Genomic DNA, 24,050 nt, shown 5'->3' on the forward strand with positions numbered 1-24,050 from the left:
TGGTTGCCCCGGCTGCATACTGCACCATTCCACAGGGTGGCGTCACACAGCCTGCGACATGAATGCTTCTCTTGCCTCTGAAGCTGTGACATTCGATGGCCCTGACTTTACCCTCCATCTTCACCTAGAAACTTAAAAAATACATATGCCTTAGAAAGAGGCTAGGTTTAGAAAGCTGGCACTGCTTCTGCCCATTTGCTTCAATAAAGTAGAACCATGGGTTGGTCCTCTGACACCTGGACATGTAATTCTAAAGACCACTAAGCAGGAGAGATGGCATGGCTCTCAACCTGCAGCTGAAGCAGCATTAGTCAAACCCTGGGTGCGGCAGGCATGTTGCCAGCCCAACACCACAGCCAGGTGCACACTGCCTACTCTCTGGATGCTGTTCAACCAAGGCTGCCCTGTCAACTAAGTTCACCGGAGGATGTCACAGTATACTAGACACATACTCTTCTATTTCTTCCGAAATCCTCCTTCCTGACCTGAAAAAAAGAAAGAGAAAGTTTATGAGAACCCACTAGTCCAGGGGTCAGGAACCTATGGCTTGCGAGCCAGATGTGGCTCTTTTGATGGCTGCATCTGGCTCACAGACAAATCTTTAATAAAAAAAATAATGTTAAAAATATAAAACATTCTCATGTATTACAATCCATTTATTTCCTACCGCTCATGTTCATGGTTGTGGGTGGCTGGAGCCAATCACAGCTGTCCTCCGGGACAGCATCAAATTTTTATTAGATAATGTGTAAGGTATATGGGTCGTTGTGAGGTCAGGAAGTAAAATTCCCTCCTTTTAATCAAGTAGTCAGCTAGCTAATTGCAGAAATCCTTTTGACGAAGAAGATGGCTAAAAGAAAAAAAGATGAGGAGTATCGTACTTTTCAGCAGGAATGGACAAAGGAATTTGCCTTTGTGGAGAGAGCAGGTTCTACAGTGTGTCTAATATGCAATGATAAAATTGCATCAATGAAACAGTCAAATATAAAGTGGCACTTTGACACACGTCATACTACATTTTCATCGAAATATCTAGTGGGGGACAGTAGGAAGAAAGCATGTCAAGAGCTACTGTGCAGAGTGCAAGCTAGTCAGCAGCAACTCCGTGTTTGGACCCAACAAGGTGACTGGAATTCGAATAGCTTTGCTGGTGCTTTAGCAATTGTGAGTAACGGAAAGCCATTCACAGATGGGGAGTATGCCAAAACATTCATGCTTGATGTTGCCAATGAACTTTTTGATGACTTTTCGGATAAAGACAAGATAATCAAACGAATAAAAGACATGCCTCTGTTGGCAAGAACTGTTCACGATTGTACCATCATGATGGCAAATCAAATAGAGGCAACACAAGTGAAGGACATAAATGCAGCACCATTCTTTTCTCTCTCTTTGGATGAGTCAACAGACATAAGCCATTTATCCCAGTTCAGCGTGACTGCAAGGTATGCTGTCGGTGACACACTATGTGAGGCAAGTCTTGTTATTTTGCCTATGAAAGAGACAACAAGAGGGGAGGATTTATTCAAGTCTTTCACTGAGTTTGCTAAAGAAAAAAAATCTACCGATGGATAAACTTATTTCGGTGTGTACTGATGGTGCTCCGTGCATGGTGGGGAAAAACAGAGGATTCATAGCGCTTCTTTGTGAACATGAAGAGACCCATCCTAAGTTTTCACTGCATCCTACATCAGGAGGTGCTTTGTGCTCAGATGTGTGGTGAGCAACTTGGTGAGGTGATGTCACTGGTCGTTCGGGTGGTCAACTTTATTGTTGCCCGAGCTTTAAATGATCGCCAGTTTAAAACACTGTTGGATGAAGTTGGGAATAATTATCCTGGTCTGCTTCTGCACAGCAATATGCGTTGGTTGTCAAGAGGGAAGGTACTCAGCCATTTTGCGGCTTGTCTGAGTGAAATCCGGACTTTTCTTAAAATGAAAAATGTCGAGCATCCTGAGTTAGCTAACACTGAGTGGCTCCTGAAGTTCTACTATGTCGTGGACATGACTGAACATCTGAACCAGCTCAATGTGAAAATGCAAGGCATTGGAAATACAGTCTTATCCCTTCAACAAGCAATGTTTGCATTTGAAAACAAGCTGGAACTCTTCATCTCCGACACTGAAACAGGTGTCATTTACTACACTTTGAAAAACTGGGAGAGTTTAAAGATGCATGCACAGCAAGTGACCCTGCTCAACATCTTCATCTCCAGAAGCTAGCAGGCTTCACACCTAATCTCCTGCAGTCATTCAAAGAGCACTTTGGAGAATTTCGTGAGCGCACTCATCTTTTTAAGTTCATCACCCATCCACACGAGTGTGCAGTGGACAGCGCTGACCTGAGTTACATCCTCGGTGTCTCTGTCAGAGATTTTGAGCTACAAGCTGCTGACCCGAAGGCCTCAGACATGTGGATGAATAAATTCAAGTCACTGAATGAAGATTTAGAAAGACTTGCATGACAGCAAGCAGAGTTGGCGACCTAACATAAGTGGGGAGAAATGAAAAAACTTCAACCCACGGACCAGCTGATTGTCAAAACTTGGAACGCGCTTCCCGTCACATACCACACACTGCAGCGTGTGAGTATTGCTGTACTGACAATGTTTGGCTCTACGTATGCATGTGAGCAGTCTTTCTCACATCTAAAGAATGTTAAGACCAACCTACGATCATGTTTAATGGATGGAAGTCTCAATGCCTGCATGAAGCTTAACCTCACCACGTATCAACCAGACTACAAAGCCATCAGCAAAACCATGCAGCACCAGAAGTTGCATTAATGGTAAGAAGTACTTTATTCATCATTGGTTAGCAACAGCATAAGAATGTTATTAAAAAGAATTCAGAGACTTTTTGTACTTTAAAAGTGTTTGTCTTACATAAAATGCACACCTTTACTTGTATTTAGTGTTAAAGATATTATATGGCTCTCACGGAATTACATTTTAAAATATGTGGCGTTCATGGCTCTCTCAGCCAAAAAGGTTCCCGACCCCTGACCTAGTCTCACGCACTGGCGTGGTACGCCGGAAGGGGTGGGGCAAATCAGCAGCTCCCCAGTCCTTATGTGTCTGGATTCCTCTTTACAGGTCAAGGCCCATAATCAGCGTGAGAATTATAGATACTGTAATACTTTCTTATAACCTTTTTTCAGCATGACTCCAAATTAAATTATTGAGTTTAAATACAGGTTCAGTGAGCTCAAAAGTCAAGTGAATACAGATGATACAGCACCCTCCTTTCTTTCAACAATTAATTGACCAGTTTATCGAAAACTTTTTAGGACTGAGACCTTGAGTCCCACGAACAGAACGGGATGAGCCAGCCATGCAGTTCAGGCTGCAGGTGCAGGGCCTGTCTTTCTGTGTCTTGCACATGAAGGACCAGAAGCCCCGTGAGTGATTCTAGGTGAGAAGTGCCCTTAGATATTCCATAGGAACTGAACTATTCCGTGGGAACTGGGAGCCTGTTTGCACACAGACACCGTCACGGCACTGGTTCTCAGTCTGAGGCATCAGAACCATCTGGGAAGCCTGAGAGATAAGCAGATTGCTGGACCTGGCAGCAGAGATGTCTGGATCAGCTGATCTGGGGGGTGGGCAGCCCAGGAATATGCATCGTAAACAAATTTTCAGTAATTCAAATCCAAGCAGGATACTAGTGACACTCTAAGAAACACTGATCTTAGGTTTCCTGAATGAGATTGGCAAATGATGATTACTAAAGTGATGGGTAGGTGATGATTACTTTCTGCATGTCTGAACATTTCCACAATAACAGACGTTTTATTTTTTACGACTTCTTATGAGTCCAAACTCAATCACCAAGATGAACAGAGGCAAAGGATGGTGGCGATGTCTTAATGGCCGAGAGGCAGGAGGCAGGATGCATGAGAAGGACCTCGACCATGCTGGGCCCACATAGCCTCACGGGGGGGGGGGGGGGGCATGCTGGAACCAAATTGCAAGCCCTTCAAAATGCAAGCAATTCCCTCTAAGAGTATAATAATAAATTAAGCCCAAGTTTAAATAGACTACTTTCCATGAAACTTAGACCATTCCGACAGCACAGTGAAGGAAGGAAAGGAGGGAAGGAGGGAGGGAATGTGGGAGGGAGGGAGGGAGGGAGGGAGGGAATTTTGGCTGAAGTCAGGGACAGAGAAAAGTAAGAGTAGCTCAAGTTGGAAGAACAGATGAATAACTATGAGGGGACCCCCCCCCCCCGGCTACAGGTTTTGACTCTTAAAGGGCCCCGTAAAGAGACTGAGCAACTAGGGGAAGGAGGGCGAGGGGGACAGAGGGCAGGAAGAGGCACCAGGTACTGCAGAGATGCCTGGGGCAGCGCCACATGGTGTTGGGCGATGACAGAGGTTTCCAGTGCTGTTCCAAGCCATGTAGAGCCCCTGTCTGTGTGGGACAGAAGGCTCTGCTCCTCACTCACTACCTCCGATGGCCCTGGTGAAGCTGAAGTCCATAAACCCACTGCCCAAAATGACTCAGTGATTACGATGTCACCAACAGTAGAAGGGCTTCAGTGAAAACAGAGATGAGAGAAAAAAGGGAGCGAAGAGGCCAGGTAGCCTAGGCCAGCACCTTCGGTTGTACATAGGAGACACATCCATCTCTGATTACCCTTAGGAGTCAGGACGGAATTGGTCCTTCCTAAGCAATGTACCAGCAAAAGTAGCGGAGACTTTGTCTGAAGGAGACAATAATGATAACGCTAATCTTTGGGGGGAAGGTTGATTAATTGCCATTTATCCACTCAACATCCAAAAAGGGGATGAATTCCATATTTGGCTTAATTGCAGCTGAGCCCACATCCTGCTCTCTCTCACTCTAGGGGAGCCAAGCATTCTCCGGCATCTCATGTCACCTGAAGGGACAGAGCAAGATGACATGGAGCCCTCACGGCTGGTCGGCCTGGATGCCCTCAGGTGGCGTTCTCTCTCTCTGTCCCTGTCCCTGTTTCTGTGTGTCAGCCAGAAGCTCAGGTTGTGTGAGCCCCTGCTCTGCGGGGGAGACGGAAAACGGCACAGAACACCCTGCCTTGGGTGAAGTTGGCACTTCCGAGCCTTTTCGAGCTTGCAGGTAAGTTTGGTCTGGACCACACTGCTGTTTGTTTTTATTTTGTTCCGTTTTAACATGAATTTGTTGTCCAAATGGGGAGATTTTGTACAAAATTCCAAACTTCTAAATTCTTCAAATACAAAGCCTGGCAACCCTGGACTACATTCCCACAAGGGGAACAGGGAAGCTGAGGGGTGGCCGCCCAACCCTCCCCCCCCCGCCCCAGAAAAGCCTGGGCGCCCCGCCTCCCCATCATGGGGTCCAGTGTTCCTCATCGTTCCGTCTGCAGCGCTGGTGTCCTCACAGAGTGACGCCCTTCTTGTAGCTATGCAGCTATCCTATCAACAGGAGGAGGCGAAAGGGAGACTAAGTGGGAAGTGTATTTTAGGAGAACTGGCCGAGAAAATATTTCTTTATAAAAGTATAAATGTGCAAATAACTTCTATATGTATCTCAGTAGTATAATTCAAGTGCTATTCTGAAATAAATCCACACTTCATGGATTTGCTTCACCTACCTGGTCCCCAAAGGCACCTCGGGTCACGTAATGACATGGAGACCAGTGCTAGGACACAGAATCCAGCTCAATGATTTCAAACTACAGGTCTTGGCCCATCATGAAAACAATTTAGTAAAGCCCCACCAGCCTTCTCTTAATAGCATAGAGTATAAAAGAAAGTATTAGTATTACATAATTTTTAAAAAATTTTATATACATAAAAGAATGAAAATGCAAAAAAAAAAAAGAAAGAAAGAAAACGCAGTTGGTTTGCCACAGTCCACCAGGGTAGACAGCCAGCGAACTTCTGGCTGAAGTCCTGCCTCGCACAGATCGTGTGGGGTGGAGGCCGAGGCAGAGAATTGTGGGTTCTGGGTCACCTCTTTCTTACAGGTAAACTTCTGAAGAAACTGTGTGACCTAGTCCAGCCCCAAGGCCAGTGACTGCAGAGCTGGTCAGCTCGGCCCTGGGCTTCTGGTCTCAGACTGGACCCATCGCCTGTGTGCCTCTTTCCCCAGAAGTGGCTGCTGGAGGGTTTGGGAACACGACAATGACAGTAATGTCGTTTGCCGTCGTACGCAGACGGACGCTTTCCGATACTCTTCAAGGACTCGGCTGAACGCAGGAAGAGGTGAAGCAGGTGTCGGCGGCACCACCGCGGACAGTGGGCGTTGCGCTGCGCGCTTCCCCCAAGTCACAGAGCTAGTTAGTGATGAGGCCCACACAAGAATCCCCATCTCTTGACTTCCACTGCCCTGAGCCTTTTCAAAAGCAGACACCGCTGGTTTTCAGATGTCCTCAGTGTGCCTAGACATCTGGATTTACCGCGCAGACAGTCATTCCTGACTTCCCACTTCCAGAAGGCGATGGATGGTGCAGATGGAGAACTGAAAGCTGGAAGGAACCCTTTCGCCCAGCAGTCCTTACCCAGTGGGGCACCAGAGACTTATACCCGAAAGGTTTTTCAGTGTCCACGTGCTGGGCCTCACCCCAGAGCCCCTGGGGTTGTACGTTCTAGAAATGGGACCCAGTCACTTATATGAGAATCACTGCCCAAAACCTTATTTAAAACAGTAGGCTGAACTCCCCAGTTGCTAAGCAGCAAAATGAGGATTCTGCCTTACCCTTCTGAATTGCCTGCTACCTTCTAACAAAAGCGTTCATGAACTCTGACTTGACCCGCATGCTGAGGACAGCAAGGAGAGGGCTTCACAGACTGAAGCCCCAAACTGAGTGATCATGAGTTCGCTACCCCGAAATTCAGACAAGATTCCCTGGTGTTCATAAAAGCTAGGCAGAAGTTCCCCACCCGAGCAGTCCAGGCAGTTCAGATCCGATTAGAGATGCTTGTTCAATATTCAAAATGTAAAACATAGAGGTTGCTGAACCAGCACTTTGAAAAGTTAATTAAATGCCAGGTTTCTTTTTAAGAGCTACTCCATCATTTGCTGATTGCTTTGGCCATTTTACAGAATGAAGCTTTCACTCTGGACAATGAGAGTCAATGTTCTCCCTCACCTCCCACCCTGTGGAGACAGGGGACAGGAGTAAGGGCACTCTGGCTTCCTGCTTCCCAGCGAGGACGAGGACGCACTGGGCCTGCTCAGTGACTTGCCAGAGGGGAACCAGAGCTGTCACGAAGGCCCTCTCCAACCACCGAACACACTCAGCCTCACACGAGGCTGCCAGCTCTCTACACAGAGGCTTCTCTGGTGGAAGACTTCAAGGTTAAGGGTGCGGTCTCATTTCTCCACCTTCATTTAAAGCCCAGCCTTTCAGCTCAACCCTCAACAAGACTCCTTCTGGGTTTCAGACCCACGTCACGTCTCTGTGATCCACACCCCCTGGCTTCACAAGTCACTCCCAAGCCTCAGGGGAAAGCCCATCTCCTGGCCCCAGTCCCCACAAGCCTGTCACAGGAAGGATGATGGCTGATAATAACAGAGAACATTTACTGCACTTATTGGGTACCAGGCATTGTCATTATGTTCTCTTATTTACCGTATTTTTCGCTGCTCCATAAGATGCACTTTTTCCCTCCAAACAAAAATGGAGGGGAAAATGCCCATGTGTCTTATGGAGCGAAAAATACAGTATTTTATTAAATATTTTAACACACCATTTGATTCAGAATATTTTTTTTCTTATTTTCTTCCTTAAAACCCTAGGTGTGTGTCGACCTGGGAACGCTGAGGTTGCCAGTTCAAAACCCTGGGCTTGCCTGGCCAAGGCACATATGAGAGTTGATGCTTCCTGCTCCTCCCCCCCCCCTCTGTGTGTCTCTCTAAAAAAAAAAAAAAAAAAACCAAAAAACTGAATAAAGTTAAAAATAAAATATTTAAAAAAAAAAACCCTAGGTGTGTCTTATGGTCAGGTACATCTCATGGAGCAAAAAATATGGTATATGTTACTATTATATGACATATATCATATATTAGACGTGATATTATAAATTATTTATCATATTACCTTACTACTCCATCTTACGGACAAGGAGACGGGCTCAGAGAGGTACCGGAACTTGCATACGGTCACCCAGCTAGAAAGTGGTAGGGCTGGGAGACAAGCTCTCTGGTGCCAAAGCCAGTTCTGAACCCCTACATGGGACAAGGACACGCAGGCAGCACTACACCACGGGAAACGTGCATTTCAGAGGTTCTGCTTCAAATCATCGATATTTCCATGACGAGATATTCTTTCAACTTACAGCAGTACTTGTAGCTCTGTCGGGCTTGACAGTTTGGTAGTAATATTGGTTTAATTGGTCAGTGCGATTTATTGTGTATGTTTTATTTACAACATGACAGCTTGCGTTGTGGCAAGAAAAAGAGATTCCATGAGCTAAGTCACCTTTTCTCCCGTGTACTCTCCTTTTCCAGGTTGTTCCGCTCACATGCAGTCCTTTCTTTCTGCATTTAGAGACCACACCAGCATCCCTCAGGCATGATGTGGCCAGCTGAGGACGAGCTCAATGGCACTGACACATCCGGGACTATAGCAGCACAGGGCCGCTGCCCAATCCTGGACCCTCGGTTTCGTGCTGGGGCTCAGGGGTAGAGACGTGCTGTCACGTAAGAACCCCACCTGCGAGGTTACGTTCTCCATCCTCCCTGCCACATCAGACAGGCCTCAGCGGCTGCTTACATAGGTTACACGCTGAAGGGTGAAAGGCAGCCCTAATGTAGACATCATCTCAGTTAAAATGTTTCTCTGGAGTTTAATGGAACAGTGCAGAGATCTAAATGGAGATAAAGTGCCACGGCTCAGAGAACAGCCAGGATGCTATCTTTATGCAGCATGACAGTGCTCGGTGGTTAATTAGACACCGTTAACCTATTTTAGCAGGGGACATAACTGGGATAAATGGGGGGAAGTGTCCTTGAAGTCTCTTAATATCCACATCACATACTGGACCCCAGACTCGTCTCCCAGCTATAAGACAGAACAGGCTTTAAATAGACCAAAGTGCCAGGCATCCAGAGCCCTGACTGTCCCCGTGGATGACCCTCTCCTAGCTCCTCCCCCACAGGCCTTGGAAGGCGAGATGCTGTGAAGGGTCTGGACACATGGTTACTATTACAACTTGTTGCCTGTGAGAGAAAACCTAAGCCACAGTAAGGAGCTTACAGGGTTCCCATTACAAAAAGAAAAAACTGTGTTAGCCAGAGGCCAAATTCCTAAAGAAACACTGGCAAGGGGAAGAACAAGAATACCATACCAGCTAAACTTAGGCCAAAAGTACCATACATTTTAAAATCACCCCTCTCAAAGAAGTCAAAATGCCATTTTCTTACAAGGTTTTCTACCCTCATAATTTATAAATGTCCAATAAAAACTTCACAAGTGACCCCAAAGCGCACTAAGGTAAATTTAACTAAGGCCTAAGAAAGAGGAGGTACTCTGTCCTATACCTTGTAACATGTCACCAGCACACCCCAGACCAAGGCTCTGCTTTATCAATTGTGACTCACCGAATGGACCCTCACAGTGAAAACCCAAATCCGAGCAAAGAGAAATTTTGCCATCGTCATCTTGGCTATTGTGTCCATTCAGTATCAGGCAGTAGGCTGGCAAATTGCAGTCCTTCTGCTCTAAGATGTCCCCATACCTGTCACACTGATTAAAAGCCAGATATATCTCATGGACTGAAGTTTTCCTCGGCCAATAGATTTCTCCTGAATGAATGAAATATCTCCTGAAATCTAAAGTCTATTCTTTTTCTCCCCTAGGAACCTAGTTGTTGTTTTTTTAAGATTTTATTTATTAACAAAATATAGGGTGACAGAAGATGATTTGACTTTGGGTCATGGGTATACAACAGAATTGACTGTCCAAACAATGTGAAGATGTTTTCTCTAACTGTATGTACTCTGATTGACCAATGTCACCCTGTTAAATTTGTCTAAATAAAAAAAAAAAAGTAAAAAAAAAGAGATTTATTTATTTATTTTATAGTGGGGTGGGGGGTGGGGGTGGGGAGAGAGATGCAGAGAAGAGACGGAGGAGCAGGAAGCATCAACTCCCACATGTGCCTTGACCAGGCAAGCCCAGGGTTTCGAACCAGAGACCCCAGCGTTCCAGGTCAATGCTTTATCCACTGCGCCACCACAGGTCAGGCTAGATAGATACCTAGTCTTGCCATTCATGTGTTTAGTGACCAGCATGTTTTAACTATTTGTATTTTCTCCCTTCCTATAAAGACAAGGAACAATTCCTTAGCACCTAAATTTTGGCACTTTAGGGTTTTAGGTCACATTAGATCATATTTGGCTATTGCTGGCAAGGTGTCAAATCAACAAGGTGTTTCATGAAGACCAATGTCCATGTCCTGTCTATAGACTGCCAAGCCCTATCAAGTTGAAGGTATAGTGAATTACAAGACAATTCCTGGGTGAAGTTTGCCCCCTGCTGGTCAGACTCAAAATAACACCTTTGTTCTGAACCTCTAAAGGAGCATTAATTATCAGGAGAATAACAGGTGAAATACATACTATATATATATATATATAAACAGTTTTAGTAGCTTAAAACAGTTATAGGAACATAAATGTATGTATATTTCTATCAAAAAACTTAAACAATGGAAGAGTTTAGAACTCTAGGTCTTAAGAGATCAAGTGAACATTATTTTATTCAGAAACCTTATTGGGAGATATTGCTCAGAACTGTACAACCTGGCTGGTGAAAAGAAGGTTATAGAGCCTGACCAGGTGGTGGTGCAGTGGATAGTGTCAGCCTGGGACACAGAGGACCCAGGTTCGAAACCCTGAGGTCGCTGGTTTGAGCACGGGCTCATCCGGCTTGAACATAGCTCACCAGCTTTAGTGTGGGATCACTGGCTTGAGCCCAAAGGTCACTGGCTTAAAGCTCAAGGTCGCTGGCTTGAGCAAGGGTTCACTGGCTCAGCTGAAGTCCCCTGGTCAAGGCACATATGAAAAAGCAATCAATGAACCAAGGTACCACATAAAGAATTGATGTTTCTCATCTCTCTCCCTTCCTGTCTGTCCCTCTCCCCACCCCAAACTAAAAAGGGTTATAGAAATGACAGTAACACCTCCAGGAGATTCCCATACCACAGTGACTGAGAGATTCCCACCACTCACCCTGTGCACCTTCCAGATGAGGAAATGGAGACGGAGACCAGGAATTGTTAAAGGGACCTAACTAAAGCCCCCAAGCTAGCTGGATGTGGAGCTGGGACTGGAGACCAAGGTCCCCTCCTTGTCATCTGCTGTTGGTCCCATCATGCCCCAAACTTGACAGGACAAGTGAGGCGGATGCAAACAAAATGTCATGGGAGCACTAAGAAGGACGAGCCCGCCAATCAGGGCAGCCTGGGGGGCTTCCGGGAGGACTCGACAGAGGAGAGCCGAGGAGGCCTGCAGTGGGCACACACGCTGCAGGAAGGCTTTTCCAGCTGGGAACAGCCCGAGTGAAGGCAGGAAGCATGCAAGGGTCAAGTGTGTTTGGAAAACAGCAGGGGTCCTGTGTGGCTGAGACAGACCTGGTGGAGGCTGAAAGTGAGAACTGCATCAGAGCTGGCGGTGAGAGCAGCCCGACTTGAACAAGACGCCATTACACCTTGGAATCCACTCCATAAATACACACCCGACACTGGTCAGGGGCCAGCAGGGAACCATGGGGCTAGAAATCAATTGTCATTGGGCTCCCTTTTTTCCCTCAAGTTACTTAAGTCCACAATTTAAAGCAGGGGTCTCAAACTCAACTCAGCATGTGGGCCGCAGAGCAAGATCACAGCCGTTTGGTGGGCCGCACTAGGTCTACAAAAGGCAACTGTTACGCAACACTTTTCTCAATGCAGTTGAAAACAAAAAAAATCAGTACAACAAGCACAATCGTACATGCAGTTTACTCAGTGTCACAAAACGACCAGAAACTGTAGTTCGCATCACAACTGCTGTTAACTAGTCTGATCTAGCTAGGATGCTAGAGAAATGAAAAATACAAGTAGGCCCCTAGGCTTACTTAATTTTATCCAAAATATTTTGAACTTTGTGGATTAGTCTGCGGGCCGCACAAAATTGTTCGGCGGGCCGCATGCGGCCCATGGGCCGCGAGTTTGAGACCCCTGATTTAAAGAGAGGCTGCAATGAAGAACAGGCAGCTCAGCCCGGATCCCGCGGCACTGAGGCATCACGAAGGGTGAGTGTGAGAAGCTCGCCCCTCGCTGGGGGAGAGGACGGGAAGGAAAGCAGCTGGGAGGACGTGCTCTGGACAGGGCTTCCCTAACATCGTCCTTTTCAAACGCTGCCTTCACTATCTCTGCTATAGGGATGGGCTCCCTGCGCCTACTTTATCTTCTCTTTGATTCCCTTATTTTACTTCCCAAAAGTCTGAGCCCGGGTTTATTCTTTCCTTGTTAAAAAGGTAGATTAGTGAGGTTAGGAAGGTGTAAAAGAAACCCAGCTGCAGATGAAGACTTTCCCGCTGCCATGATGGGAGGGGCTGCAAGCAGACAGAAGAGGGAACAGCTCGACTCTGCAATCACTGGGAACCGTAGCTGTGAGGACAGTGAACGACACAGGATGCACTGACTGGAAATACGGGTCCACAGTCAGGGGGCAAACTTTTATCAGTGTTTCTGGAAACCTCCACTCCAGTCCATTTGTAATTGCTGAACGGGCTGGGTCTTGACTTCTCCTGGAGATCTTCTGCTCTGTGGTGGAGAAACCTGTGAGGATTTCCTTCCAGTCACTTCTCCATTGTTTTCTCTGCCCCTCTTTTCCATCCCAAAAAACAACGGTAACGCCAAAAGCCCATGAGTATGTGGAGACTCCTACAAGTGAGGAGGTGCTCAGAGAGACGGTGCCTCCTGCCGTTGGAGGGACCCCTTCCTGGACGCTAGTGCGAGGCCATCGGCAGTGGCAGCCTCCTGGAAGGCGCAGGACCCGCTCCAGTGAGCCCCTGTCCCTGGTACAGATGAACCAGGGACACCCTGGCCCTTAGAAACCTGTTTGTACACTGACCACTGTGGGAGCAGCAGAAACCAGCCCGGTGACCGGTAGCCAGCTGTGGTGAGGGTGGCATAGGTCACAAACCAAAGTCACTGGCAGACTCACGGGACCAGGAAAGAACCTAGATTACGCAAGGAGGCTCAATTTCGTGTGCAAATTCACACTATGTGTGCCCAAGCTGCTGCTTCTGCACTAAAACTGCTTCTAGTTACTCCTCAATAAAATACTAAAAAGAAAAGAAAAAGTAGGTATGATGTTCACAGACGCATTTTATTTTTGCGAGGCGGAATCCATCAAAGGGAGAACAAGGAGCTCATTTATGTCGGCAGAATTTTAACCAATGGCTGCCGTCTCCAGTCATTCCCTCCTGGCTCTTAGCTGTTTGCGCTGCAGAACAGCGAGTCCCCCTCAGCAGGGAGTGGGCTCAGGGGATGCAACTTTTTTCCTTGAAAATTTTTTTATTCAATAAGATTGCTTCATATGATCAACATCTCATTTCTGTGAGGGTCCCAGAGGATAGCAGTAAAGACAATTTTATTCTAACAGGCTCGCTATTGCACAAATAGCCTAGTCCATGGCCTTTTCATGAACTTGAGATAAATGCGTGCAGCTTTCAAGGTTTGAGGATGGGCATGGCTGCATGAGAGGCACATTCTATTACACTAATTAGCTGTCTGACCTTGGGCAGCGGGCAAGACGCCATTTAAAGGCTTTTCTAATGCTAAGATTCTATAACTGAGTCACTTACCCGCTCACCACCAGGCCTCATTTTCTCCATCTCCAAACTAAAGGGGCCACACTTCATGACTTCTCAGGCCCTTCCCCAGCTATGAATGACATGGACCCTGCCTCTCAGGATCCTGGTCCCACCCCCCTCTGTTCCTCATAAATACTATTCTCAATCCTGAAAACCTCAAGCAACCCCTTCTCCACAACTGGTTTATCCAGTCCTAAAATTTCAATCAACACCTTGTAAAGTGCTGGTTTAGAGATCCCAAAGTCAACATGGTGGGGAACAGCAAACAGACAAAAGAAAGGAGAAGAGGAAAGAAAGAAAGGAAGAAGGAAGGGAAGGAAGGGAAGAAAGGGAAGGGACCCTCTTCCCTTCATTCAATCATTTCTAAGGACAAAGTTAACACAAGCTCTTCCTAAGAATTTCAGACATTTTCCTCCTTGTTGTCAACACCTGCCACGACTTCCCTCATTGCATAGAGAAATTGTATTTCCCCTTTATAGTCCTTTCCTGAATAGTTAACCCACTCCTAACATTCCCACTTGTTTGCTGCCTGCTATGACTCCCTTCTATTTCCTTTCCAAGGAGCTGGAAGAAGGATGTCTGTCTGGACCTACTGAACCCTCTAACAGGTACCTCCAGAAACAGCCCTGTCCTGGTCCGGGAGGGCTCAGTCCCCGGAGCTCAGTGCCCCGGGACTCAGCCTGCCTGCTGGGAGTGGGTGCTGAGGCTGGCTTACAGCTCACAGCAGAGCCCCAAGTATGAGCTCTGCAGTCAAATCAGAGTGTTTATCAGCTCTATCCTCTTGGGCAAGTACCTTAAATTCTGCAAAACTGGTGATAATACCACATTGTGGTTACGGGGATACAGTAACAATCAAATAAGTTAATTAATGCAAAGCAATTAGCATAGTACTTGGTACACAGGAAGTGCTCTGCGAACAGTAGCTGCTCCTTCTACTATCTTTATTATTATTATCACTCCAGTCTCTATCGCCTACATTGCTAATCCTTGCTTGCGATGCTTTTTCTTCCGTGGTCTTGTCACTGAACCCCAGCCCAGAGATGGGTGCTGGCTCGCTGTGCCCAGCTGAGTCACTTCATGCTTTTTGCTTCTAGACCCATCATTCTCCCATCTCACGACATTCCTGCTGGCCCTTGCTGACCATGCCTGGACCCAGAGCAGACATGCCCAGCAGCCTGCCCTGGAGATAAACAAGCCTTCCCCACCTGGCCTGCTGCCTCCCACCGCCCGTGAGAAACGTCCTGCCCAGCCCACTGAGCCTCTCCAGCAGCTGTCCCGGCTTTCCACAACGAGATCAAGTTAGCTTCTGGGGCTCCCCTCCAGGTTTCCCAGCGAACCCCCATCTCACCTTCTCCTTCTCTGCTTTGCTTCTTCTGTTCCTGGGTTCCCTTCCTCCATTAGGCCACTCCTGTTTATTCCTGTCTAAAAACTAACTTTTTTTCTGGCTTTTGAATCCTTTCCAAAGGATTTCCCACTTCCGGGAAGCCTTCAGAATTGGGTGAAGTTGTTTCTATGCTACTTAGCGTGAACCGTCTCCATCACACCTAGTCTTTAGAGCAAGCAGGACAGGCTCATCCAGCGATTTCTGTATCTCAGCTTGCAGGGGCCAGACCACAGAAACAACTTGGTGCCTCCCTGAAAATCATCTCCCCTTCCTCTTTTTTTTTTTTTTTTTTTTTTTTGTATTTTTCTGAAGTTGGAAACGGGGAGGCAGTCAGACAGACTCCCACATGCGCCCGACTGGGATCCACCCGGCATGCCCACCAGGGGGCGATACTCCGCCCATCCAGGGCGTCGCTCTGTCACGACCAGAGCCATTCTAGCGCCTGGGGCAGAGGCCAAGGAGCCATCCCCAGCGCCCAGGCCATCTTTTGCTCCAATGGAGCCTCGGCTGTGGGAGGGGAAGAGAGAGACAGAGAGGAAGGAGAGGGGGAGGAGTGGAGAAGCAGATGGGCGCCTCTCCTGTGTGCCCTGGCCGGGAATCGAACCTGGGACTTCCGCAAGCCAGGCCGACGCTCTACCACTGAGCAAACCGGCCAGGGCCTCCCCTTCCTCTTTATCCAAACTCCAAAACTGTGTGGGGTAGCAGTGAGCCCACCTAAGGATACTCAATTCCCTGGCCTCTTCGCACTGAGGGGTGGGCACCTACCACGTTTGTGAACAATGAGAAAGACGGAGCAGTCCCTGCAGAGCAGGGCCCGCTCCATCCACAGAGACAAATTCTTGCTAAGGCTCTATCTTCACCTCCATGTCACTCCCCCGTCTTTCTGTCTGGAAAACAGCGGTGAGGCCTGGAGGTGTGGCAGCTGTCATACGACCATGAGGCATGAACATGACGACAAAGGCCCCACGCTAAGGGTGGTGGGCAGGAGGATGGAAGAAGTTCCACTCTTCCTGTCATCACGAGCTGCCACACCAGCCCTGGACTCTGGAACCCTAGGCCTCCTCTGAGACAAACTCCCCTGCTTAAGCCTCTGTGGATGGGGTTCTCTGTCGCTTGGAGATGAATGCAATCTCAACTAATACAGCACATCCAGTGCAAATAAGGAGTCACTCTAGCTGAGAAGGAACACATATGCTATGAAGAAAACTAATCTCATATAGTCATAACTAGTTAACCTTAATACATGGTCTCATAAGAGAAAGCAGCGATCTGAAATGATACCAGAGGAGTGCAATTCTCAGGATACAAATGAGCAACATCACCAAAATCAGCAGGAATGACAGGTGTCAAACTCAGGGAGAAAAGATGAGCAGGCCGCTCCACAGCTCTGTCCAATCTAGAAGAGGACACCCATCTACAAACCAGGATGAGATACTCCTCAGGAAGAGGACCCTACACTCGGAGAAATGGACGCCATTTTACATCTGCAAATACAGATTGTAATTACACCACATTAAAAAGGTGTTCAGATGAAATGTGACAATGTGTCCCTTGCACCTTGGTCATACTCTTATCAACACTCCAGTGGCTCCCTGATCCCTAAATAATGAAGTGCATGTTTGCGGTTCAAGGCCCTGCACATGGGCCCCTTGCTTGTGTATCGCCTCCACTTCCAGGTAATACTGGGCTACGGTCCCCCACCCACTCATTCCGAACACACTGGCACATGCATGCCCCCATGCACACCGCCCCTGTGCCTGAAGACCTGTCCTTGTCTCAGTGTTTGTCAACTGTTTCAAGGCAATGATTCGAGATGAAATTAACTTGTTCCAATCAGCCATCCAGAAAGCATATTTCAAAAGTTCAAACATACTGGTACTTTCTGAGTTGTAGAGGGCCTTTGAGACCATTTAATTTTAACAAGGAAGAGACAGAGCCAAAGGGTGCAGAGGTAGTGACACAAGGTCACACACAACCGGTCCTGCTCCTCTCCCCCAGCTTGTTTCAGTGCAGAGAAGTCCTGTATACACCAGGGCTCAGATACTTGGGTTTCCCAGAATCATAATGCCCTAGGGCTGAAAAGGGAACTTTGAGGTTATTTAGCCCAAACCCCTCAGGGAACCTATGCCCCAAAAGCGCACGGTGAGTGAGTGGCAGAAGAGGACTAGAACACAGGCTGATGTCCAGACTCCTGGCACATGCCAGGGGAAAGGGTGGCCCCAAGAAAGGCAGGCCAGAAACGAGCTCAGGACACGACCTGCAAGGCGGATGCCTGACCGCATCTGGAGCACCCGCATTAACATGCACAGGAGCACCCCGCTCTGGGCTGAGCAGCCCCGACTGCTCTGCTCTCAGCCTTGCTCAGGGGACATGGCCAGGACCTGGAGGCGGGCTGCTCGTGCACCGGGAATCAGCACTGCTCCCTCGCCGGCTGGCTGGGAAAGGATCCAGTCCTTGGAGGGCACTGCAGGGTGAGAAGGAACAATCGTTTCCAATGCCTAATTGAACTTAATGACTAGCCTAATTAGGCTCTTTAATGGCAGGACTGGCGTGGTCTTGGCTTGTGCCCCTAAGTACGGGCGGCGTGCTTGCACCCCCCGCCTTCTCAGGGTCAGGAGCAGCTGGAGCACAGCTCGGCAGACTGGCAGGCCAGATGCGGCTAGGACAGGCAAGGGTCACGCCTTCATCCCTGCTCTTCTGCCCACAGGCCTAACGTGCTGGAGCCATGGCACGGCCTCCCTCGGGGAACCGGCTGAGGCTCTACCCCAGAAGAGGCACCAGCATTACACCGGGGGCCAAGGGCACGGACATGGAAGGCGGCGAGACACGGAGAACAAGAGCGTGCCCCCACAGTCAGACTCACCTGGGCTCAGATCCTGCTGCCTACTTACCTACTGTGTAACCTTGAGCAAGTTACTTAACCTTTAACTTCACGTCATCTGCAAGCAGGGATAATAGCGGCAACTACCCCTCATGGGCTGTGTTGAGAATAAAGTGAGATGACTGTGCTTAGCACCGTGCCCACAGGACGGCTCTGCAGCCTGGCCCCGGAAGGCACAATCTGGATCAGAGGACAGAGCTCACAACTGCCTGAAGATGAGCTACTTTTAAAAAGCAGAAGGGAGTGATAACGGCATAAAAATCAGGAATAACCTCAACGCCCACCAACGGGGGAACAGCACATCCATATCATGGGTTTATTATGTAGCAGTTAGAGAAATGAGGCAAATCTACCTGTGCTGAAAGTTCTCCAAGATGTACCATTAGCCTGACCAGGTGGTGGCACAGAGGATAGAGCTCAGCCTGGGATGATGCGGACCCAGGTTCCAAATCCTGGGCTCAGCAGCTTGAGCTCAGGGTCACCGGCTTAAGCATGAGATCATAGACATGACCCCATGGTTGCTGACTTGAGCCCCAGGTCGCTGGCTTGAGCAAGGGGTCACTGGCTCGGCTGGAGCCCCCCAGTCAAGGCACCAATGAACAACTAAGGTGCCGCACTATGAGTTGATGCTTCTCATCTCTCTCCCTTCCTGTCTGTCTGTCCCTATCTGCCCCCCCCTTTTCTCTCGGTCTCACAGACTAAAAAAAAAAAAGATAGATGTACTATTAAATAAAAAATGAAGAATAACTAAGAAGCAAAACAAATCTGATCCCATTTATGTAAAAAAAAGTTTGTATATATGTAAATCTATTGTGTAAGACTATACACTGTACATCTACTGTTGGTAAGATATACCAACAAACTACTACCAGTAGTTCCTTCTAAAGAGATGACCAGGCTTGGAGGAGATGGTAGTTTCAGGTAAATTTAGCTGTGTCTTGTCTGAATTTTTATATCATTAAAGTGTTCTTGGTTTCCTTGTACAACTAAAAAAAGACTAAAAAAATACACTTCCACTGAGTTCCCCACAATGGAGGAGTTCAAGCAGAACCCTGACCAGAATTGGACAGGAGAGTGGATGAAACGGGCTCTGTGCTTCCAGTTCCGAGGCCTCTGCACAATGTGATAATCCAGATGGACAAGGGAACAGTCCACAGGAGGTCTGCTTTGTGGCTGTTGCTATTTAAAACACACTCCTGTGTGCCTGTCATTTCTTTCCTGACCCTTAGAGATCCCCCTACTTCACAGTCCTACCCCTGGCTCCAATCACAGGAGAATATGCACTTCTGCAAAACCAGAGACTGTAAAGGGCCCAAAGTCAGAACCTTCATCGGGCATGTGAAGAGCTCATTCTAGAACCACTCCTGGTTTTCAACTACAAAAATAAAATTCAAGGGTAAGTTAACCTGTTAAGAAAAGCTGAAGGCCTGAAAGGAAGCTGGGAGCGGGCTCTGGGGGCGGTGAGGGTCAGGCCTGTGCTGTGCAGGCTCCGGCGGACCTCCCGCGGGCCTCCCCCACAGGCCTCCTGCACGCCGCCCCACGGGCAAACGAGGAGCAGCCCTGCTGGCTCGGGCCCCTAAAGCACAGCCACTGAGCGCTGCGGGCCTCAGCTGTCCTTCCCTGGTGCACACAAGCAACAGGTTCATCTCCAGTCACTGCATGTGCCTGTCCCCTCCTGCCTGGGCACCAGGCACTCACCGCCGCTCCAGGGAGGGACTGGACAGAGCACCTGTCAGGAAGATGCTCCCCTTTCAGAGTGGGAAGTGACGTATCCAAATATACCGCTCCACATGGGGCTTATGGGAGCAGATTGCTATCACCGTCAATTGGGAGGCACTTGACAGAATTGTAAGATTCCAATTATTTCATATTTAGTCATTTGCATAAGTAAATTGGTTCTGTGATACTAGACAAGCCATCCAGGGCCCTAAACTACAAGGAGTATAACATACAACATCTCTGCTTGCTCTGAACCGAAAATCACTATGTCAAACCAAGTGGAAGTACACGAAAATGCCCCCAAATTCTCAATGAGAAAAAGGTGGGCGCATGCTTCATATCTGTTCTCTAGCCTATGGGCTATATATGTACCATATCCTAAGCCTTGGTGATACTTTCCAGAGGGTCATGTCATATATGGTAAGGACATAAACAAACACTGGAAGTCTGCTTTGTCAGCCTGCAGAAATATCACAACCGCAGTCTGCTCACGATCAGTTTTATTGAGAGAGGAATTTTAGAGTACTATGCAGCCCTTAAAAATCAGGCAGTTAGGGTGACGTCACGGAAATGGCGCCGTAAGAAGCGTGTCCGACAGCTCTCCCCTAAATCACAACAAATTTATCAACTAGAAACAGAAAAATTTATCCTCGGAGCATTCCGGAGTTCCACACAAACTGATAGCGAAAGGACTGTTATCACTTGAATCTGAGAGACGAGGGTGTGGAGGAAGCTACCGCAGCAGCGACGCTCATTCAAGCCATTCAAGCCGCGAGGGAGTGCGCCTGCGGTGAGTCAGCCCATATACTTGGGAACTGCGAGCCGCTGCGAACCGCCACCGCGAGCGGCCGCCACAAGCCGCCGCGCGCCCGGTCCGGTTGAGCACCGCTGACGTTCCCAGCGGCCCGCACACTGCGAGTGGGGGTTGCCGGCCACCGGTGCCCGGAGCGCCCCATTCGCACGCGTGCCTTGGGCATTCCACGCGCCCAGGGCGCCCTGCTGGCCCGCACACCCAGGGGGCTCCATTATCCTGTGCCTGGTGCGGTCCAGCTGCCAGCGGCGGGGCGAGCGGGAGAGGCTTGGGAGATTCTCTCCGTGGGTGGGGCACCTCACCCAGCCATTCAAGCTAACAATCAAGCGTTGGGGGAGGGGCGCGTGCAGGCAGCCTAAAATACCTTCGGAAGCACAGCTGCGACCCAATCACTGAAATTAGCTTAACCCATAAAATCTGCGCACCCTCGGTTCTAATTGATAAGATCTCTCTCAGTTCAGCGATCCAAGACAAGAGGCGTGATATTTTTTAGTGCCTCTCGCTAAAGGGGCGGGGGCAACTTCTGATTGATAGAGCCTCCATATTCAGGGATAAACGCTAACAAGAAGGACTTGGCAGATAATAAGGTCTATACTACACTAGTCGTAAGCAGAGACTAGTGCCTCTTCTTCCCTGCAAAAACAGGCTACAAAGTGTGGAAAGCCTGGGTTGAGAGGTCCAACTAAATGATAGGCGCTGAACAGTCACCTTGACAACAATTGACTCCCACCCCCGCCTGATTACACTGGAGGCCCTGACTCTCAGAGCCTTTCCCAAAGCCTTGCACTGAGTGGGGATAGAGTGGGGATTTCCCAGCTCTTTGAGCCTCTTACTCCCCAGGCAGAAGCAGTTGCAGCCTTATAGCTGGATCACCAGGCTGCTAATTCAGAAAGGGGGGACTAGGAGAGAGAATCCAGGAAAGCAAACTCTCTCATCGTTGGACCCTGCAAACGCCAACAAGCCTTTACTTCCAGCAAGACTAAAGCCAATTATATGACATTGCCATAGAATCCCATCAACTGCAAATCCCTACCTAAGAGTGACACAGGGGCAGAGCCTGGGGTACAGAGTCACCGACTAGGAAGAGGGAGAGAAAAGAAAAAGGAAGAAGTTAACCCCTCAAAATCAAGAAAAACCCACAGACTTTACAACTTGATCCACTAATTTTGTTGTTGTTGTTGTTGTTGTTGTTTGTTTCTTCTATCTTTTTGCCTTTATTTCCTCCACCTCGGTCCTTCTATTCTCTGCCCATCTTATGCTTCCCCTTTCTTGAACTACACTACCCATGAGTGTTGCATTTTATTTTTCTTCTTCATCCTCACCCTTCTTTAAGATTATACTCCAAAACACTTAACTCTCACTCTCTCCTCTTTTGTTTGTTTTTTTTTGTTGTTGTTTTTTTGTCTTGCTTTATTTTGTTTTTTTCTCCTCCTATTTTATTTCTTCCTTCGTTTTTCTCTTTTTCTTATTTTTTCCTTTCTATTCGTTTTTTCTTTTCTCATTTTACTTTCCTCCCATATAATCCTCAATCACGAACAAATTAGTTAATTTGGGACTCAAGGCTTTTTTTTGGCTTTATTTCTCTTTTTTGCTTTTGTTTTTATTTTTTTTTTCTCTTGTTTGTTTATTTTTGTGGCATTTTGGGTCCTCCCAACCCAAGGTCTCCATTGTATTTAGTCTTCGCTCCACTTAATACAACAGATTTTTACTTATTATTTTTATTTTTTCTTCTTTATTATTCTTTTTTGGTCCTTTTTTCTGATTCCCTCTTATCCCTCTCATTATATCTCTTAGTTGACCATCACTTACAAGCAAATCATCTTATGCTTGTATAAGATTTTCTTCCTTTTTTTTTTTTTTTTGCATTTAGTAGGTCCCTACTCCCTTTTTTTTGCCCCTTGAACTCTTCACCCCAAATCAGGCCCTCCATTATAGGCACGATATTTCCCTGAGGAGGGGAGAGGAGGGAAAGAGAAGAGAGAAAAAAAGGGGGAAATAATAAATTATTACTGTTTTTTTTTGTGGGGTGTTTTACCCTTTTTTTTTTTTCTTTTTACTCTTTATTAATTCTAATTAGTGCTATCAATAAGACCACCCTCAGATGCCAATAAGAAAGAGGAAATCGAATATTATGGATACAAAAGAAAGAGAGGTAACACAAATAGATGTGGAAAAATCTATGGAGAAAAGACTTAACATATTGGAAGCCTTGGAGCTAAATGACAGAGAATTTAAAATAGAAATCTTAAAAATACTCAGAGATATACAAGAAAACACAGAAAGGCAATATAGGGAGATCAGAAAACAACTCAATGAACACAAAGAATATATTACCAAGGAAATTGAAACTATAAAAACAAATCAAACAGAAATGAAAAACTCAATTCACGAGCTGAAAAACGAGGTAACAAGCTTAGCTAACAGAACAGCCCAGATTGAAGATAGGATTAGTGAAATAGAAGACAAACAACTTGAGGCACAACAGAGAGAAGAAGAGACTCAAAAATAATAAAAAATGAGAAAGCCCTACAGGAATTGTCTGACTCCATCAGAAAGAATAACATAAGAATAATAAGTATATCAGAGGGAGAAGAGAAAGAAAATGGAATGGAGAATATACTCAAACAAATAATAGACGAGAACTTCCCAAGCCTGTGGAAGGAACTAAAGCCTCAAATTCAAGAAGCAAACAGAACACCAAGTTTTCTTAACCCCAACAAACCCACTCCAAGGCACATCATAATAAAGATGACACAAACCAATGACAAAGAAAAAATTCTCAAGGCAGCCAGGGAAAAGAAGAGTACAACATATAAAGGAAGGCCTATTAGATTATCATCAGATTTCTCAGCAGAAACTCTACAAGCTAGAAGAGAGTGGACCCCAATATTTAAAGCCCTGAAAGAGAGGAACTTTCAGCCAAGAATACTATACCCATCAAAGCTATCCTTCAAGTATGAAGGAGATATAAAAACATTCACAAATACAGAAAAGATGAGAGAATTTATCAACAGAAAGCCCCCACTCCAGGAAATACTAAGGGGGGTTTTCCAACCAGATTCAAAGAACAAAAGAAAACAACACCACAAGTAACAGCTCCACCAAGAACACAATAAAACCAAACTTAAACTGTGACAACAAAGGAAAAAAAGGGGGGAGAGGATGGAGATTAACAGTAGCAAAGGATGATGAAGTGCAGAAATACTTATAAGATAGGGTACTACAATGAATATGGTAGGTACCCTTTTCATTACTTAATGGTAACCACCCTTAAAAAAACAACCACAAAAACACTTGACTTAAAAAAGGTAGCAACAGAGGAAAGAAGTATGGAACACAAACAAACAAAAACAAATGATAGAAAAACAAAAGAGAAGAATCAAACTAGATACAAAACTAACAGAAAGCAATTTATAAAATGGCAGTAGGGAACCCACAAGTGTCAATAAT

General features: G+C 46.9%; 1 protein-coding gene across 1 annotated transcript in view; it reads right to left on the reverse strand.

Annotated features, from left to right (window-relative positions):
- Positions 1 to 24,050, reverse strand: part of IFT43 (intraflagellar transport 43) — a 97,742-nt gene that overhangs the window by 25,116 nt on the left and 48,576 nt on the right. Inside the window, exon 4 of the mRNA XM_066276911.1 lies at positions 453 to 485. Within this exon, the coding sequence (XP_066133008.1) occupies positions 453 to 485 (33 nt within the window). The remainder of the gene's footprint in view (positions 1 to 452; positions 486 to 24,050) is intronic.

Source organism: Saccopteryx bilineata, chromosome 4, assembly GCF_036850765.1.
Source record: "Saccopteryx bilineata isolate mSacBil1 chromosome 4, mSacBil1_pri_phased_curated, whole genome shotgun sequence".
Lineage (NCBI taxonomy): Eukaryota > Metazoa > Chordata > Mammalia > Chiroptera > Emballonuridae > Saccopteryx > Saccopteryx bilineata.